This window comes from Fusarium verticillioides, chromosome 1 (genome assembly GCF_000149555.1).
Source record: "Fusarium verticillioides 7600 chromosome 1, whole genome shotgun sequence".
Taxonomy (NCBI): Eukaryota; Fungi; Ascomycota; class Sordariomycetes; order Hypocreales; family Nectriaceae; genus Fusarium; species Fusarium verticillioides.
Genome location: NC_031675.1, coordinates 6,009,181 through 6,027,853, shown reverse-complemented (window position 1 = coordinate 6,027,853; position 18,673 = coordinate 6,009,181). Strand labels below are relative to the sequence as shown.

Below are 18,673 nucleotides of genomic sequence, written 5' to 3'. Positions count from 1 at the left end.
TGGCGATTGTCAGTTTCCTGCAAATGACGCCAGTGACAACAGTAGTCAAATCTCCCAAGGCTCGGGCCAAGCCTAGCCAGGAACAGATCATAAACTTAATTGCTCGTTTGACCAAGAAGTGGCATGAGCTTGTAGCCGAGGTTCCACCATATGGAGTTCCTCCTCAGCCTAGACAGGGTAACAACCAGGCTTTCCTCACGCGGCTCCAACGTCCCGAGGAAACTTGTGAGAAAATTATCACAAGCTGCCGTCACTAGCCCCTGTGGACGTCTAATCCACTGCAGCCAACGTCACCATTTTCCAGTGAGCCAGGATTTCGGGAACTGGTAGCTAGTCTTGGATATGATCGCCAGGAGAAGATTAACGCAAAGGGATGTTTTAATCCAAGAACTCAATTACGGCTTGCACCAACAAGATCTCTCAGTACGAAATGGCCTTGTAAATAGGTAGTTACCTGCTATAGTATCCCCGAAAGTAATTACTGTTTCGACTCCCGGACTCGAAATACCAGGGTTGAGGCTCGCCACGTTTGGTACCAAACTCTCCTTAACATGGGTAATCAAAGTCTTTCCGTAGGATCGTTAAAAGTCAGCTCGCTCCTAAACTCCTGTGCCTGAAGATCAAAAGACCTTGTTATTGTCCTGTGCTTCCATCATGGCTACCATTGATCTAGATGGACCGGCCCTTGCGCCTCCAAAGGGCGAGGTGTCGAATCTGAACGACCCCCCTAATCAGAATGGTCTGGCATACACTGTTCTGATTATCTGTGCGATTGTTACCACGATATGCTTCCTTCTGAGAGCCTATGGGCGTGTTTATCTGCTGAAGAAGTTTCAGACTGAAGAGAGTGAGTAGTGCTTCTGATCCTTCCCGAGTAATCGTAATCGCTAACAAATTTGAAGTTCTCACGACCTTGGCATATGTATGTTTGACCCTTTGACTGTGCTTTAGATGATCTCTAACAAAATAAGGGCAACTACTGGGGTGCTGCCTATGCGACGTTCAAGATGGTGGACACGCCTGGATATTTCGTGCATCAATGGAATGTCCGTCTCAAGGATGTAATTCCCACGAACTACGTGAGTATCCCTTGCCCAGACTTCACTATCGCAAAGGCTAACATATATCAGTGGGTTCTCATCTTTGGAGTCTGCTACTCCTTCGTCCTTCCATTTCTCAAAATCGCCATCCTCGTTGAATGGTGTCGCCTCTTCGTGCCGAAAGGCACACGAACAAAGAGCATCTTCTGGTGGGGTTGCATGGCCATTGGCTTTGTCCAGGCCACGTCCAACACCGCTATCGTCGTTGCTCTGAACATGCAGTGCACCCCTCACGAGGCCATCTGGGACTTTCGAATCCCAGACGCCAAATGCTGGGACTTGCATAAGCTTCAGGTCGCGTCTGCTACGATCCACCTGTGCTGCGATATTGCCATCTTTTTGCTACCCCAGCAGGTTATCTGGAAGTTGAAGATGTCTTGGAAGAAGAGGTTGGGTGTGTCTGTTATCTTCGGGTTGGGTCTACTGTAAGTGCACATTTGAGCTCACTATACAACAACTAACAAGCTGCAGAGCCTGTGTATCTGCCGCCTTCCGATTAGCTGTCACAGTCAAGTACGGCAAAGCCGCCGACGCTCTATACGCCCTCGCCCCTCTCGTTTTCTGGGCCACCGCCGAAATGACCTGTGGCTTCTTCATCGTCTGCGTGCCGTGTATCCCCAAGATTCTCAAAGAAACCGGCGTTATCCGCAACATCAAGCGTGCATTCGGCATGAGCACCGCCCCTACGAACCCCAATACTGCAGACCGATATGGCAAAAGTGGGACAAAGGGTTCACAGCTTTCATCTACGGGTCCCAAGTCTTACTACAAGCTAGATGAGGATGGTGTGCCACTTGGAACGCTGAAGGGATCTGAGTCGACGGAGTATCTGCGGGATAATGCCAATAATGGACAGGGTATTACTCGGACAACACAGATCAAGATCACGCAGGATAATCGCTCGACAAGCGACTCGGAAGGCCATGCTGCGTTTCCGGCGTCTCAAAAGCCCTGGGGCGTATAGCGCATGAGTGTTGCCAGTTGGCCGATGTTGCATGAACTATAGAAAAAGGGTCGGTTTGGTGGCATTGTTACTCTGTAAAAGGCTACAGTTAATGTAAGAGTTTGGCATCATTCTAAAAATAAAGATTTAAATTTCCAGATAATAAGCCATAGCATGGTTCTCCATCCACACTCGAGGAACCTTTCTCTAGTCGGATAGAAACGGTAATCATGTATGCTCTCCAGCTCTCAAGACGGGGACTAACAATCGCAAGCATACCGTTAAAATGAGGCCATTCCACGTTACATCGCTTACACCGAGACGAAGGATCCGTCTGATCGTCCACCAAAAATCCCTATTTGACAAAGAACGAAAACTCAACCTCAACAGGGATACAAGAAAAGAATTCGTAATGCAAACCAGCCATGATATGATGTTGGTCCTCGCCAGGAGCAACGACTCATGAATTGTCTCCACCAAGCAGGGAATAATACGAATGGCAGGGTGATGAGCAGGGATGAGCGCTGATCTCTTCAAGGGTTGGGATTTCCCGGAAGTTTTCCTAGCTTTCTCTCCCGTCGCTCGCCTCGGAGGATTTAGCACAATACATCCGACAGATCAGCGATGGCAGGTTTCAGGACTGCGGCGTAGCTTTCGGCAGATTTAAGAGTTCAGGGTAAGAGACGGACTTTCGGACCTTGGCTATCAAAGGGGACAAAATCGTTCTTTGAGGAGTATCAGCAGCAGTCGACGTGACACATGCAGTCAAGTTCCCCTCGGCTTGAAGCTAGATTTAACTCCGAGTTCATGTTTCGAGTATCTCAAGGCGTGCCGGCCCGCGTTGCCTCGTTTTAGTTCGCCGAAGCTAGTCTCGACGCAGATTAACCAAAAGCCATCAATGCTAGTCACCTTCCTTGTTGACTGGTGTTTTCGTTTACAGAGCCTATTTCTGCCGTATCTATACAGGTCACCCTAGGTCTCCTCTTTCTCAAACTCTGCTGATGCATTAGCTCAACTCAAAACTATTTCTCCAAGGTGAACATCTGTTTTTTGAAGGATTCTTGTGCAGTAGCTTGAAGAACTACTACCAGATAGGAAGAATTATCCGCTGTGCAAAATGCCTCGGAGTAACTACAGTGGAGAGAGAAGACCACGTAGGGCTCTATTATCGAGCGACTGCAAACCTCGCTAGGGCCCTGATAGAGTAGTTAGCCGATTAGTAACGTTATCTTTCCCGAATGAGAGTGTTATGAGTCTTGGTACTATAGATTTGTAAAGATTGACTGTAGAGTTGGCCTTTCTGCATGCTATACGATCACCAAGGCAGAAACGACAAGATGAGTGACATTGCAATCGTTGGATACTCGTTCAAGCTCCCGCAAGGTGCTGAGGATGACGATGTTTTCTGGGATGTCCTCGAGAACCGACGAAACCTGATGACAGAGTGGCCTGAAAGCCGTGTCAAGACAGATTCGTTTGCCAATAACAAGCATCAGAAGGTAATTGTTCTCATTGGGCACCTAGAACATGTCTGATACCGCTGTAGTGGAATGGAAAGGGAGGGCATTTCATCAGCGATGATGCCGCCGCCTTCGACGCCCCCTTCTTCTCACTCACGGCAAAAGAAGCTTCGGCGATGGATCCAATGCAGCGCTGGACGCTGGAAGCTACCTACCACGCTTTTGAGAATGGTAAAATATCCAATATATATTTAAGTTGAAGGAAAACTAACTGTTTGTGTCTAGCGGGGCTACCAGTTGAGAGTCTGAAGGGCTCTCGCACTGCTGTCTTTTCAGCCTCCATGCTGGAGGACTACAGCAGGATGACGATTGTGGACCCAGATAACCTGGAGAGAACGGCTGTAACTGGAAGTACTGTCTCGTGCATCATTCCTAACCGTGTCAGCTGGTACTTTGATCTGCGTGGGCCGAGCATTCATGTCAACACTGCTTGTTCGAGTAGCTTGTCGGCTGTTGATATGGCTTGTAAAGCTCTGAAGAGCGGTGATGCCTCATCTGTAAGTCATGTGCCATCTCAACTTTAAGGTTGACTGACTTGAGCAGGCCGTCGTGACTGGGGCAAATCTTCTTCTTGACCCGAGCATCTTCCAGGTTCTGGCTAACCAAAGATTTCTCTCGCCTGATGGTGTTTGCTACAGCTTCGATGAGCGGGCCAACGGTTATGCACGTGGTGAAGGAGTTATTGCTGTGGTTCTGAAGCCTGTACAAGCTGCGATTGAGAATGGTGATATGGTTCGAGCTGTGATTCGGTCCATTGGCTCGAATCAGGATGGTCATACCCCGATTCTTACACAGCCCAGTTCGCAATCCCAGGAGGAGCTGATTCGCCACGTTTATGGGCAGGCAGGTCTGTCAATGAGCGATACTCGCTACGTGGAAGCTCACGGTAAGTGCTACATCACGACGCTTCTGATGATGGACTAACTGTGAGATCAAGGCACTGGTACACCTGTCGGCGACCCAATTGAGGTGGAGGCCATCGGGCGGTGCTTTCAAGCGCACCGTTCACCTTCGGAACCACTCTATGTGTATGTTATCGCTTTCCCTGTTGACGAAACGCAGACTAACGACCTGGGCAGCGGCTCGGTGAAGGCAAACATAGGGCATCTTGAAGGGGCCAGTGCACTTGCAAGTCTGGTCAAATGCGTCTGTAATATCACCTAGGAATGTATCAATAGAAGGGAGCTCAAGACTGACAATGGCAGTGATCCTCGAGAAAGGAGTCATCCCTCCCAACGCGCTTCTTCAGAAGACTAATACAGCACTTAAAGCAGACTCATACAACATTACGGTAAGTCCAAAGTGCACATCGGGGGTATGCTTCGTGTTAATAGAGACTGCGGTAGGTACCAACGAAAAGCATCGAGTGGCCTACCGAAGGCCTTCGCCGAGTATCTCTCAACTCTTTCGGGTTCGGCGGTTCAAACTCGCATGTTATTATTGACGATGCACTTCACTACTTAAAAGATCGAAGTCTGAGTGGTGTCCATAACACGAGCCTCACCCCAAGGCCTGTAACAAACGGTTCAGGTGTCACCATCAATGGAAATGGCGCGGCTCAAACCAATGGCACCAACGAGACTAACGGCGTAGCAAATGGCCATCCGGATGTCGAGCTGCCCAAGCTTCTCGTATGGACCGCTGCCGACGAAAAGGCAGCCAAGCGCACTATCGAAGCTTACCACAGCTTTTACAAAGAGAAGGTATGGGGAAATCATAAGAAGCTCGACTATTTGGCATCTACTCTCGGTACACGCCGTAGTAACATGCTTTGGAGAGTTTCTACTGTGGTTGACGGATTGACAGCGCAAGCACTGTCGAATTTGAAGCCAATTCGAAGCTCAGAGGACCTTGGCCTGGCTTTTGTGTTCACCGGTCAAGGCGCGCAATACATCAACATGGGCTTGGGTCTGGAGCAATATCCTGTTTACAGGGAGACCCTGGAGAACATCAACGAGATCTACTCCAGCTTCGGGTGCTCTTGGAACTTATTTGGTAAGTAAGATAATAATGATACCCAGATGCTTGCTGACGGATATAATCAGACGAGTTGAGCTGCGGCGAGAACATCAACATGCCGCAATATAGCCAGCCACTCGCAACAGCTATACAGATTGCCTTGGTCGACCTCCTCGCAAGTTTCGGTATCACTCCCAAGGTAGTTATTGGCCATTCTTCAGGTGAGATCGCCGCAGCGTACGTATCATCAACACTCTAAGGTGCGAATGAGTTCACTAAGTTGTCCTAGATATGCATCAGGTGGGCTATCTCTAGAGTCCGCTTGCAGAGTGTCCTACTTCCGTGGTCTTTTGGCTGGAAGGCTAAGGGAGGCCAACACATCATCTCCAGGCGCCATGCTGTCCATTAACTTGGCACCGCATCACGTCCCGGATTATCTGGACAAAACACGCATCACTACCGTCAACGTTGCATGCATTAACAGTCCGCTCAATGTCACGCTATCGGGGCCTGAAGACGCCATCGACAAGGCCAAGTCCCAGGCTGATCAGGATGGTATCTTTGCGCAGAAGCTCAAGACCGAAGTTGCATATCACTCACAATCCATGAAGGCCATCGCGAGCGAGTACCTTGCTGCACTTGGAGGGCTCACTAAGAGAAAGGATGGTGCTAGCATCCCAATGGTCTCGTCTGTCACCGGTAAAAGCATATCTCCAGAGACACTATCGACTGGTCAATACTGGGTCGACAATATGCTATCATCTGTCCGATTCGCTGAGGTAGTGCAGGTCATTGCAAACAAGACCTCAGCCCGCAAACTTGGCTTGGGCAACATCACTGATCTCGTCGAGATTGGTCCTCATCCAGCTCTTCGAAGGCCCGTGAAAGACACCATTGATGAGCTGGCTAGTGCGGCAAAGGGAGTAAGATACACCTTTGTCTTGCATAGATCTCACCCAGCACCGCAGACCACTCTAGACCTTGCTGGACAACTATTCTGCCAAGGTTACCCCGTGTCCATCTCAGCAGTGAACCAGCAAGACACGGCGGAAAGGTTTCTGGTTGACTGTCCAAAGTATCCGTTCGACAGATCACAGCGATACTGGGTTGAGTCGCGTCTAAGCAGAGATTTTAGGCTGCGGGAGGCTGTGAAGGGCGAGTTACTGGGAGTCAGGGTATCCGATTGGAACCCACTGGAGCCTCGATGGAGAAATTTCTGGAGCGTCGACTCGACTTCATGGACTGGAGGTCACAAGGCAAGTCCCGTGGCAGATATACAGAGAAACTACTGACGTGAAGCATAGATCAGCGACACTGTCCTGTTTCCAGCATCTGGCATGCTTCTCATGGCTATCGAGGCCGCTCAAGAGATGGTTCCATCAGAGCGTGCTGTCATTGGGTACAATATTGAGAAAGCTGAGTTTTTAAACCCCATAATCGTGCCAGAGACTTGGGAAGATCGCCTCGAGACGCAAATCCGCCTGCGAGTTGTCGACAAACAGCAGAAGACAAGGTATGATGTTAGTATCTTCACGTACTCGCGCAATGAGTGGGTTGAGTGCTTCAATGCAAGCATTTCGGTCGAGTATCAGGACACCGACAGGAACGGAGAGCGACGAGTGAACCACGAGCACATCCGGAGTCAGTATCAGAGTGTAGCTCAAACGTGTACTTCGCCTATCGACTCTCGTGTCTTCTACCATGATGCAGCAGCGGTTGGACTGCAATACGGTGATTGGTTCCAGCTCATGCGCAACATCAAGTGGGATGGTAAGACCTCAGCTGTGGCCAGTGTTGATCTGTCACAGTCGAAGTTCAACATCAAGAGCCTTGTTCATCCGGCAGTCCTGGACCAAGCCTTTCAAGTTCTTCGAGCCAGCTCAGGCCAACAACCCGCAGCCAATGTCCCCGTAAGACTCGAAAATGCATGGTTCTCCTCCAAAGTATGGACGACATCTTCGGTTCAGTGGATCTCTGAAGCGACGCCAACTGTCCATGGCTACGGGGAACAGGGCAAGGTGGTTGCTTTGAGTGAGGATGGAGAAGTCCTCTGCTGTATTGGACGTGCACTTACATCAGCTGTCTCGGGCGGAATGACCCAAAAGGAAAAGAAGCTGGTCTACTCCATTGAGTGGAAACCGCAGTTTAGCATGCTTGACTCCGCCCGACTCACACGACTATGCGCCGCTAATGCTGTGCCGAAAGACGATAGCGCTGTCCTGGAGAATCACTCGAAGCTCTGCCATACACTGGAGATCGTTGCTGCTCGTGTACTGAAGCATATCGACAACTCTAAAATTCCGGCCGAGTTGCAACGCCATGTCGAGTGGATGGAGCACCACGTTAGCAAGCTATCCGCCGATCATCAGGATGAAGCAACGAAGATCAGTGACGAGGAGCTCGAGTCTCGCCTGGCGGAGGTTGACTCTGTCCTCCCAGCGTGGAAGCTATACACGACGTGTGCACGAAAGCTACCCGAGATTCTGTCCGGAGAGCTAGACCCTCTACAGGTCGTCTTTGAGTCTGACCAGGCCGATATCTTCTACTCCGATCTCTTCAGGAACCTCTGCGCAGATGGTCAACTCAACTATCTACTTGACTTGGCGTCACACGAGAACCCAGCTCTGAGAGTTTTAGAAGTCGGTGCTGGCACAGGTGGTATGACGGGACATGTCATTTCGGCTCTACAAGAACGTGAGAAGCGGACTGGAGGACTGGCGTTCTCAGAGTATACATACAGCGACATATCGCCCGCCTTCTTCGATGCTGCGAGCCAGAGGTGGCCAGACCTCAAAGCGCAAGACCGCATCACTTTCAAGACACTCGATCTCGACCGTAGTATCGACAGTCAAGGCTTTGAGCCTGGGTCTTATGACTTGGTCATCGCAGCGAGTGTGCTCCACGCAACTCCATACCTAGAGGCCACTATACGCAATGTTCGCAAGGCTCTGAAGCCAATTGGTCGCCTCATCCTCCTCGAGGTTATCAACCCCGATGATATCGCCACCAACTTCATGGCTGGTCTTGTTCCAGGTTGGTGGGTTGCTCGCGAGGAGTGGAGACCCCATTCTGCGGCTATACCAGAGCATCTTTGGGATAAGTGCCTCAGGAACAATGGCTTCTCAGGGAATGACCTGGTGATTCGAGACTACCAAGATGATCAGTGTCACATTATGAGTGTTATTGTCACCACAGCCAGTGAACCTGAGCAGAAGACTGAGAAAATGGTGGGCAAAGGCCGTTTGGTGATGCTCATCAGCGAAGAGGCTTCAACGAAAGATAGGGAGCTTGCAGACCAGGTTCGCGCACGGGTTGATCCCAAACTAGAGCAGCTTACAACAATCCTTCCATTCTCGCGAGGCCCAGTTCAGAAAGAGCTCGCCAATCTGACAAGTAATGATCTTGTCGTCTGCCTCGCTGAAGCTGGAGACAAACCTCTTCTCTCAGCTCTCTCGGAAGAACAGTTCAGAAGCCTCCAGTTCTTGATCAGCAGAGTCTCCAACCTCCTATGGGTCATGTCACCAAACAACTGTAGCACAGAGTGTCCAGACTATAGTGTCGCTCAGGGCTTCTTCCGTTCCATCCGCGCTGAGCAGCCTGAAACTCATATCGTCACACTAGCAATAGACGGAGAGATGGCTCAAGCTTCACAGGCAAGCTTCATCTCAGAGGTCTACAAGGCAGCATTCGAGACTGAAACGCCGTCGAAGGAAGTCGAGTACATCATTCGAGATGGTGTCATAACGACAGGGCGCGCAATTCGAGACATGGATACTGATACCGCACTACGATCCCTTGTTTCGAAACAGCTGCAACAGAAATCCTGGAGCGAGGGGCCAGCGTTGAAACTTGGTATGAGGCAGCCAGGATCACTTGACTCACTTCAGTTTGTGGAAGACCAATCGCATGCTGCGGAACTCGGTCCTCGCGATGTCGAGATCGAAGCAATGGCCTGGGGTCTAACCTCTCGCGATCTCGATATTTCCCTTGGTCACCCTGACAAGCGAACCGAGGAGTTCGGCAGTGGCTGCGTTGGTGTTATCACTCGTATTGGGAAGAAGTGCAGTAATACCATTCGTGTAGGAGATCGCGTCGCTATGGTTTCTCCTGGTTGCATGAGGAAGTATCCTCGCGCCAACGAAGTCTGCGTTTTCAAGATTCCCGATTCGCTCAGCTTCAAAGATGCGGTCTCGCTCACACTTCCCAGCTTGACTGCATGCCATTCTGTTCTCAATGTTGCTCGGATACAAGAGAATGACAAAGTCTTGATTCACTCGGCTGCGGACAGTGCAGGTCAGATTGCAATCAGGCTTGCCCAGACGCTGGGTGCTCAAGTGTTTGCTACTCTGCCGACAGCGGCTGAGAAGCAATCCATAATTGACACCTTGGGTCTGAGTGTAGAACATATCTTTAACAGCAACTCCCCATCTCTTGCTGATGATATCAAGAGAGTCACTGGAGGAGAAGGTGTTGATTTGTTGCTCCACTGTTCCCAGGACACACTACGCACATTACTGTCTTGCGTTACTGATGGGGGACGTGTCGTTAGCCTTCATATTCGGGATAATTCAGAAAGCTCTACCGTGGCCGTCGAGATCTTGTCAAGAAATCTCACCTTTTCGTCCATTGACATGTTGCGTCTGAAGCCCAAGGTACTGCGCCAGCTAGCAGAAACGATGATGCAGCTCCAAGCGGAGGATAAGATCCAACCACCCCAGCCTTTGCCAGCCTTTAAGATATCCGATATTAAAGACGGCTTCAAGCAACTGCAACAAGAGAATACCGTTGAGCGTGTGATAGTAACTGCAGAACCAGGAGATGTAGTTCCGGTAAGTCAATCTCAGTCCAACTCCGAAAATGTCACCTGACTCACACTTTTATAGCAATTTGTTCAAGACCGCCGCCCATGGACGTTCGATGGCGACTCTACCTATTTAGTAGCTGGTGGATCTGGAGGTCTCGGTCGAGCCATTATCAGATGGATGGCTGATAGGGGCGCCAAGCACCTTATTGTCCCGTCTCGATCTGGAGCAACATCTCAAGCAGCAGCTCATTTGGTGACAGAGCTGACATCCCGCGGAGTCAACATCGTTGCTCCAAAGTGCGATGTGTCTGTCCGAGAAGATGTGGCACTCATGCTGGAAGAATGCTCTCAGACCATGCCCCCTATCAAGGGCTGCATCAACGCCGCAATGGTTCTGCAAGACGCCATCTTTCAGAGTAACATGACATTCCAGCAGTGGAACCTCACAATGCGGTCCAAGATCAACACCTCCAAGAACTTGCATGAACTTCTGCCCAAGGACCTCAACTTCTTCATCCTCCTGTCCTCTCTGGCTGGTGTCGTTGGTCAGATGGCCAGTGCAAACTATGCCGGTGGCTGCGCATACCAAGATGCCCTGGCCAAATGTCGTCGAGCGCAGGGACTGAATGCACTGTCTCTTGATATCGGATGGATGAGCAACATTGGCATCATTGCTGAGAAAGAGGAATATCAGCGTCAGAGACAGACCTCAAACGATATGCAGCCCATCGACGACATAGAGTTATTGGCTTTGCTGAATTTGTGTTGCGATCCGAATAATCCAATGGAGTTACCGCCATTGTCTGAGGGACAAGTTCTCTTTGGTCTACGAACTCCTGCGGATATCCTGAGTGAAGGCCAGCAACCACCAGCTCTACTCGAACGACCTCTCCTCAATGCATTCTCATTCTTAGCAAGCAGCAGCAATACTCCAGATCAAGCAGTTGACCACTCTGAGAACGCGAGAGATACTTTCCAAAAGTCTTCAGATACTAGAGAGCGACAGCAAGTTGTTATACGTGCCATAGCTGCCAAGCTTGCGCGAGCCATGTCCATCTCGCCTGATGACGTTGAGCCAAGTAAACCACTGTCGTTGTATGGAGTAGACTCACTGATGGCGGTCGAGTTGAGGAATTGGATCAACAAGGAATTTATCTCTACGGTGGCCGTGTTTGATATTATTGGCAGTACGTCTATCGCTGGGATTGCAGAGGTCGTCGAGACGCGAAGCTCGATTCAAAGAGCCCCTTCGATTTAGAAAAGTTGAGCCTAAGGCTATGAGTCTGTTTTGGAGTGGATGAGGTATAAAGTGCTTTATAGTTTAACGCACGTAGTGTTAAATTATCGATATCGGATTGTTAATCTCTATGTGAGCTCAAGTTTGGAATCTCAACCTGCCCAACTGTCCTCGCTCCATCTTCCGAACCAACCTCTTACTTGGCAATAACAAGTTCGCCAGTTGGCGTGTGGTTGATGATGATGTTGGGTCCGCTGTTGGCAAAGTCAATGCGCAGTGGATTCCTTATTTTGGCGACATCCACTAGCTGACCGACTTGCAAGCGCTGACCAAAGGAGATGTAGAAGACGTTAGATGGTTTGATCTGGTACCGATTGCCGGGCTCAGGTCTGAAAGTGGCGATGGGAGAACTGCTAGAGTCATTGGGGGAGCCAGCCACGCCGACGAAGAAGTTATCTAAAAGTCATGGTCAGGTGCTTGTGTCTGGCGGTGGAAGTTTAGTGCTCACTCTGAATGGCCGTTTCAACGGTGAAGTCATTGCCCGTATCGATCTCGAAGGCGTTGATGAACGCAGACTGCGGTGGCTGCAATCTATCAAACGAAGGGGCCCACCCACCATCAACACTCACCATGTTCAGAGTCGTTCCGGGGTTCAGACTGCCATCATCGGACAGTGAGCCAAGGTTCACTTTCTTCGTCTGCCCGATCCCAACTCTAGCACCCTCCTTGGGGCCGCCCTTCCACTTGCCGACTATAGCGTGGTAGTTCTCCAACATCTCAAACTGAGCGTCGGCAGAATCGAATATGACGTCAGAAGCTTGGTACACGTTTGTCCAAATGCTAGAGTTGGAGATGCCAGTGACCTCCGGCTTCTCTGTGAAGAGGGTGTAGTTTTGATAAATGCCCGATCTGTTGTTGATGACGATTGTGTACTTGTTGACCATTTTGGCGGTGCTCAAAGGATATCAGGAAGGGTTGGGGTTTGGTAAGAGATAATGAATGAGGAAATAATCTGAGTGAGAGGCTGAGTTGTGAATGATGGATGTTACTGATCGATCGAGGTCATTATATACTGTTCTCTGGTCACTCATTGAACTATCCAATGCTCTCACTATCAAAAGCTATGGTGAATGTTGTTCTAGACGCAATAAGTCATGGGAGGCTGGCGCATCAGCTGCAAGCTAGTCCGCACCGTTTGCTCACTATGCCCAAAGTGGGGGACAAACACTCTAAGCGCGAAGCTGAAAACTGCATATCCCTTGAGCTGATTACCAAACTATTTGATTCGTATAAACTACGGTCTAACCCCTCATTTAGTCAACTTGCGTTTATTCCCTCTCACTCTGCAGAATCTCGCCTTTCCATCTACAGCAATCCCCCAAATATGAAAAGACCCCTCTCTTCTAGACGCACACGTGGCTCCCACTTCGTCATGGTCGACGAATGATAAGCCGCACAACATCACAATCACAAACTCCACAAGCAGCACTCAAAGCTACGCCCTGCTCGCCGCACGCCAAAGATCACACCGGGTATACCGGTGATCAGCAACAACATCATCCTAGTCCTGCGAGGCGTAGATAGTGCCTCTGGCCAAGCGTACTTTACGCTTCCCAAGTCTCCCTTCTACGCTGTTTGCGGGACAAGCTACGGTGGTGATTCTACGGTCGAGACTACCGTCGAAGTTCTGGATTCAGGACCTGTTGAGGTTGGGCATAAGGCGGATGACCAGACGTTGGTAGCGGGTACGATGCAGGAACTAGTCATGAACAGGGGAACGCCCAATTTTGCAACCAGGGCTGATATTGTCAATTCTGGGCATGAAGGCTGTTTCTGCATTCGGACCAGCAGTGAGTTTACGCATAGTCAAGCACGCGCAGGCAAGTCTAGATCGGAACCCCTCACTCATCCCGCACTAACATTGCTAGGGGACTTTGTCGTCGGTGTCTCGCTATTCAAGAAGCTATCACGCTACTTCGGACCGTTTGCTACGTTTAGGCCTGCGCCTGGGGCTGAGTATCAGATCCAGCCGCTGAACCGTTTCTACCTCGCTGTTGGGGATTACGATGTGCGCTCGCCTACGCCCAAGGGGCTTGAGACGAGGAGTTGCTTGATTGACTTTAATGTTTGGGAGTTGGATAATGTGCAGGTTCACCATACGGAGACTGGTCGGTTGTTTGTAAAGTCGGATTTCAATGAGGATTGAGGGGGGATGGCTGCATGGGCCCGAGATCATGGGACAGGATGTGCGGCTGATGTCTTTGCGCTCAACACAGTCTTTGCAGGCAGCCACAACTTTCAGCTGTGGCAATTAAATGCTGGGTGAACAGTTTTGGGTAATGTTAGCACATCAAGGTACCATAAACGACTGAGAGACGTACAGGCTGCACCAATGTTTTCCGAAAAGGAGCGGCCTGGTTCCGAGATCTCAGATAGCGTGGCTGAAAGTTTCACACTACTGATCAGTAATTGAGACTTGTATGGCGTCTCCTTAGCCGTGAATGGCTGGTTTTAGTTCCTCGCAGGCGCTATCCTGACTATCTGGGGATCTTCCCCCGCTCCCGTGTAATAGCGTCTAATTAGCGCAACGGAACAGATGACCAGCTGTCTCATCAGGACAAAGCGCAATGGATTGGTTCCGAGAACGGAGAGGCTTAAACCTTCTCGGCTGATGGTTTCCAACAACGGGATCTCCGCGATCGGCCGGACGGCCCGCCATTAGTCTTGGGGCTTCACGCGCCGATGAAGCAAACATCATGAGAGAGAAGTATCACTTGGAATTGGTAACAAAAGGAGTCCAGATGAAGTCCAGGATATTATAAAAGATTCATTGATCTGATAGCGGGACAGTTTCAGAAACTGAATTCGTACAGGGCCTGCTGTGTCTACCTCGACTCTATAGCCGGCATGGACTAACCCCCGGTTTACTTGTGCTTCAAGAAACGGGGTTCACGGTAGTAGCTACTCGAATAAAATTGATTTATAGATTATTTTGAAGTAACCAAAGTTCATCGAGTCTTTATACATAAATACCTTAAAAGAATAGTAGTCACACTTAGAAGTGCTTAGAAGTGGACAAGAATTGAACAAACTGTAACGCTTTCTGCTACAGCTTCATAAGAATGTTTAGCATGCATCCTTCACAAGTCGGTCCTAATATGATACTGCAGTAGGATTATCTGCCTAAGCACTATAGATGGTGTCAGAAATGCTCGTAATTTCTCTTGATCAACTTACTCGAAACGCAACGCTGCAATCTCAGTTCTTTCCACGGCATTGCTGGCTAGGTAAGCAAGGACGGTCAGGCTTATAAGGACCAGGGTTCGGGTTTCCATGACCCTCCAGGCTATTGTAGTTATGGGTTCCGCCATCTGGAGCAGCGACAGGCATTGCCAAGGCGCCTGAGACCATGGCGAGAATGGTAAGAGTGAAGAACTTCATATTGAATGAGAGACTTGGGTGAGCTTCCAAAAAGAATGAATGGGTGAGATATGATACGATGTTGGGGAAAACAGTGACAAATGCGATATAAATATCTTTTCTGACGTCGTATTGTTTTAAGATGACAGCGGGACCGTTAAACCTTGTAAGGCTTGACAGCTATGCGTGTGGTCTCGGAAACGAGATATTGAGTTTTGATATATTAGTATGTGTTACGAGTCATGTCGTGAAAAGTTAATTCGGCTCCACGGTTATAAGTACCGAAGTTCATAGCATTGTCTGTGCTTCGTAGGTGGTCCAGTGATAGCTATGTAACATAACCTCAACAGCTATGGCCTGATTAATTGTTAAATTATATTCATCATCATTGCCGAGAATCCAACTACCCAATCAACCTTCAATATCCACTATCTCCACTCCATGTTCCTGTTGAATGATCTCACGACTCGTCGTCAGCATCTGGAGGTTCTCGCAAATACCCTCCGTCGGCGACCCCAATTTCTTCATTAACCGTAGCGCAGGAAGTCGAACACTCAAATCAGGACATTTCATTATCGTAAAAAAAAGCATGGGAGTATAGGCCAGCTCAAAGCTAGACTGCTTAGTGGACCTTTCACTCTGCCAACTCGCTAGTTGCAGCACCTGGCGAAATGTCCCCATATGCTCCTGGTATCGGAAGTCGGCACTTAACTCCAGATAAGAGAGTTTGAGACGCATAAACAACGACCTCTCTTGAGCTTGGTATAATAGAGATGTCGTATCGACATTGAGCTTTTCAAATAGCGTTTGCCAGGTCTGGAGATGGATGCCGACGGTGTTGTACTCTTCTGTCATGTCGAAGACGACTCCGCGATGTCGCATGTGGCAGAGTCGCACCACTCGGTTAAAGATATCGTCCATCATGTATTGTGCATCTTCCATGCAATAAAACTTGGTTGGAATCATGTATGTCAACGCTGGCATGCTTTCGCTCTCAATGTCCTCGGGGCCAAAAAGCATGGGCACGGCGGTCATGCGTCTGAAGACAGGCATTAAATACCGTCGAGCCCAAGGATTGCTGCACTTTTCCATAATCGCAAGGCCATGTTGACAATGCTGTAGTGCAATCTTGTTATTGGCAAGAAGGTACTCAACGCAAATAAACAAGATACACACAAGCAACACCAAAGGCTCACTGTGGATCATCTTAAGACGCTGAATAGCCTGTGTATAATGCTGCAAAGCGAACCTCTCCGTATACGGCGCCACACTCTTCCCCTCAGAAGATTCAAACAGCGAGCTTATCGATAAGATGGTATGTTTCACAACAGCCTCCGACTCGCTCAGCTGCATCACAAGATGGGTCCAGAAGTAGCCATCCCTGGCGCTCGACAGCCGCGGCGAAATAACGCTGTGGAAATACCCAAGCGCCCTTCGCTCCTCAAGGGGCAGTAAAGATTGCGAATCGATAGCAGCGACACGCGGCAATAGCATCCGACCCTGCGCCACATCTCGCGGGTTGATCTTCTGCATAAGCGCGTAGCCGTCGCATTTCCGACCAGTGCTTGTGCAACGATGACAAGCGGGTTTTGTCTCATCGCATTTGACTCTTCGAATTCTAGAACGATTCTGTTAGAGGCCGGAACTAGTGTTTCAGAGGTTGAAGATTGTGCTTACTTGCATGTTAGACAGCCTGTCTTTACCTTGCAGTGCGCTTGTCGCATGTTTCTTTCTTTCTTTTTTTGAGCTGATTATGCTTGCTTGACGTAAGCACAACGGAGAATTGCTAAACGAGGACGCCAATGATGTGGTGGTCTAGACGCGTTGGAAGGATTCTGGGCCTGCTTTTAAGAAATGCGGTTTTCGCTTGAGGTTTTTCGGCGGGTTCGGCGCTGGTAGGAGTATCATCCTTGCTAAGGTTACTCTGTAAAATTGAAGACAGTTGGGATCGACGGATAAGCTTGACCGTTTTGAGGGTTAGGTGTTTCAAAATGCGAGCATGCCAATGAGAGCGGTTCGCTAGACCTTATATGGGCCCGATGAAGGATATGTATAGCCGAGGCTCTGCATCTCATACTTTAGGGTAAGTTCAGTATCTGGAGAAAGTAGATGTAAAAGACTATAGTTTTCTCTTTTTTATTCACTCTATACTCTATTTTATAATACTAATACTAAAAATATATAAAGGACAGTTAAGTGGTTTTTAATTATATATCCTTTTTAATATAGTCTTTTAAGCCTTTAAGGCCTACTTGCTAACTACAGAGAGAAATTATAAAAACTCTAGCAGCTAATACTTCTTTATCTGTAGGGTAAGTATATATACTCGGCTTGGGTATAAAATTATAGTAAAAAGAGTTATCAGTCTAGACAGTTTAAAATAGTTTTACCCTTTCTAGTATCTTCATTATAATCTCTATAATATAATACAGTATTGTATTTTATTTAACTACCTCTGTAAGTACTTCCTAATCTATAAGCATTGCTGCTATCCTGTGTTTTTCTATATATCTAACTTTAGTATTGCCTGTAGCGATATGGTGTTTAAATTAATGCCTGGGTGTCGCCTGATGAAGCTGGAACATATCTCTGTCGAGTGGACTGGCGTCTCAATCTGTCGGTTGAAATGCTTCTCCTCATACAAGGACAATGCTGCGTTCTTCGCAAAGCTGGTCCCGTTCTGACGCTTGAGAGCTAGATATATTCAAGTGAATTGGCTCTAACTCATCGTTGTGGTCTGCATTTGTTTGTATCTTGGAGTTCTGCTGCGAGCTGCAGGAGCTTTTGGATGTCCGCTCAGCCCCCCAACAAAGGTAGGTGATCCGTCTCAAAGCTTCCTATCGATTTGTTGACATCCGCTTCCGACTGATCTCCGACATGTTAATGGCATCAGGCATCAGCGCGCCGTGATTGTCTCATTTTGAAATGATCAAGCTTCGTGACAGTGGTTTGCCAGCCTTAGCTGAAATGTTTACGTATCTGGAAAGATGCGGAGCAATTGAAAGAAGTCGTAAAGAGGCGAGCAAAGTTCACACAGCTGATAATAAAATTCGAGACCTCTATTTAAAATTTATTACCAAAGACGTACGAGAAGCGTCTCGAGAAGAAGACAATAGATGCAGATTTGGTTCAAAGTGGGATCGGGATGTCCCCTAACTTGGTAGCTTGGTCACGATAACAGACCCCCTCGAACTCTGATTTGATACAAGGAGCTACTTCATCACGTGCTTGCCTCCGATGGTCATCTAGAAAGCCTGTATTGTATGATGTTAAAGCAACAGTCGCCTGGGCTAGCTGGGCTGAGGTCTTCCAGCCGCTGACGACGAGGCTTCATGCGTGCTGCAGTGAGCATAACTTGAATATACGTCAACTGGGTACTACTGTACAGAGAATTGGCGTGCATGGAAGGCCTCAAAATCGACCCCACTCCACTATTGCATCAATTGTTGCACTTTCGCCCAACCCGCATTGATTACATGTGAGTACGATGCAGCTTGAATGGTGGCGCGTGACTGCTTGCATATACGATGACACCATAAACTCATAATTGCACAGCCCTGGTTGCTAAATTAACTAGCGAGACCTTGATTCCTTGATCCGCACTAACTGGAGGGCACTCATGGACCTTTGTAATTGTTGTTAATAACTAAGAAGACCCAGTATGCGAATTTGACCTTTTTACTTAAACCT

The 18,673-nt window shown here is 48.7% G+C and overlaps 6 protein-coding genes across 6 annotated transcripts; 3 read left to right on the top strand and 3 right to left on the bottom strand.

The window, feature by feature from the left end:
- Positions 1 to 654: 654 nt before the first annotated feature.
- FVEG_00078 (hypothetical protein) lies at positions 655 to 2,064 on the top strand (the record flags this gene model as incomplete). Its single annotated transcript, XM_018886513.1, has 5 exons — positions 655 to 847; positions 903 to 922; positions 972 to 1,079; positions 1,131 to 1,525; positions 1,572 to 2,064. The coding sequence occupies 5 exons, from the start codon at positions 655 to 657 to the stop codon at positions 2,062 to 2,064; spliced, it is 1,209 nt and encodes a 402-aa protein (XP_018742079.1).
- Positions 2,065 to 3,347: 1,283 nt separating this feature from the next.
- FVEG_00079 (hypothetical protein) lies at positions 3,348 to 11,584 on the top strand (the record flags this gene model as incomplete). The annotated part of the gene is made up of 12 exons (XM_018886514.1): positions 3,348 to 3,542; positions 3,590 to 3,734; positions 3,789 to 4,060; positions 4,107 to 4,449; positions 4,501 to 4,591; positions 4,643 to 4,713; positions 4,769 to 4,854; positions 4,910 to 5,558; positions 5,609 to 5,759; positions 5,812 to 6,778; positions 6,827 to 10,351; positions 10,406 to 11,584. The coding sequence occupies 12 exons, from the start codon at positions 3,348 to 3,350 to the stop codon at positions 11,582 to 11,584; spliced, it is 7,674 nt and encodes a 2,557-aa protein (XP_018742080.1).
- A 175-nt stretch (positions 11,585 to 11,759) lies between these two features.
- On the bottom strand, positions 11,760 to 12,507 carry FVEG_00080 (hypothetical protein; the record flags this gene model as incomplete). The annotated part of the gene is made up of 2 exons (XM_018886515.1): positions 11,760 to 12,019; positions 12,072 to 12,507. The coding sequence occupies 2 exons, from the start codon at positions 12,505 to 12,507 to the stop codon at positions 11,760 to 11,762; spliced, it is 696 nt and encodes a 231-aa protein (XP_018742081.1).
- A 488-nt stretch (positions 12,508 to 12,995) lies between these two features.
- FVEG_00081 (hypothetical protein) lies at positions 12,996 to 13,930 on the top strand (the record flags this gene model as incomplete). The annotated part of the gene is made up of 3 exons (XM_018886516.1): positions 12,996 to 12,998; positions 13,050 to 13,443; positions 13,492 to 13,930. 3 exons carry the CDS (start codon positions 12,996 to 12,998, stop codon positions 13,767 to 13,769), a joined length of 675 nt encoding a protein of 224 aa, XP_018742082.1. The 3' UTR covers positions 13,770 to 13,930.
- An 891-nt stretch (positions 13,931 to 14,821) lies between these two features.
- FVEG_14581 (hypothetical protein) lies at positions 14,822 to 15,004 on the bottom strand (the record flags this gene model as incomplete). The annotated part of the gene is made up of 1 exon (XM_018903515.1): positions 14,822 to 15,004. The coding sequence occupies one exon, from the start codon at positions 15,002 to 15,004 to the stop codon at positions 14,822 to 14,824; it is 183 nt and encodes a 60-aa protein (XP_018742083.1).
- Positions 15,005 to 15,394: 390 nt separating this feature from the next.
- Positions 15,395 to 16,707, bottom strand: FVEG_00082 (hypothetical protein; the record flags this gene model as incomplete). The annotated part of the gene is made up of 2 exons (XM_018886517.1): positions 15,395 to 16,601; positions 16,661 to 16,707. 2 exons carry the CDS (start codon positions 16,705 to 16,707, stop codon positions 15,395 to 15,397), a joined length of 1,254 nt encoding a protein of 417 aa, XP_018742084.1.
- Between the last annotated feature and the right edge of the window lie 1,966 nt (positions 16,708 to 18,673).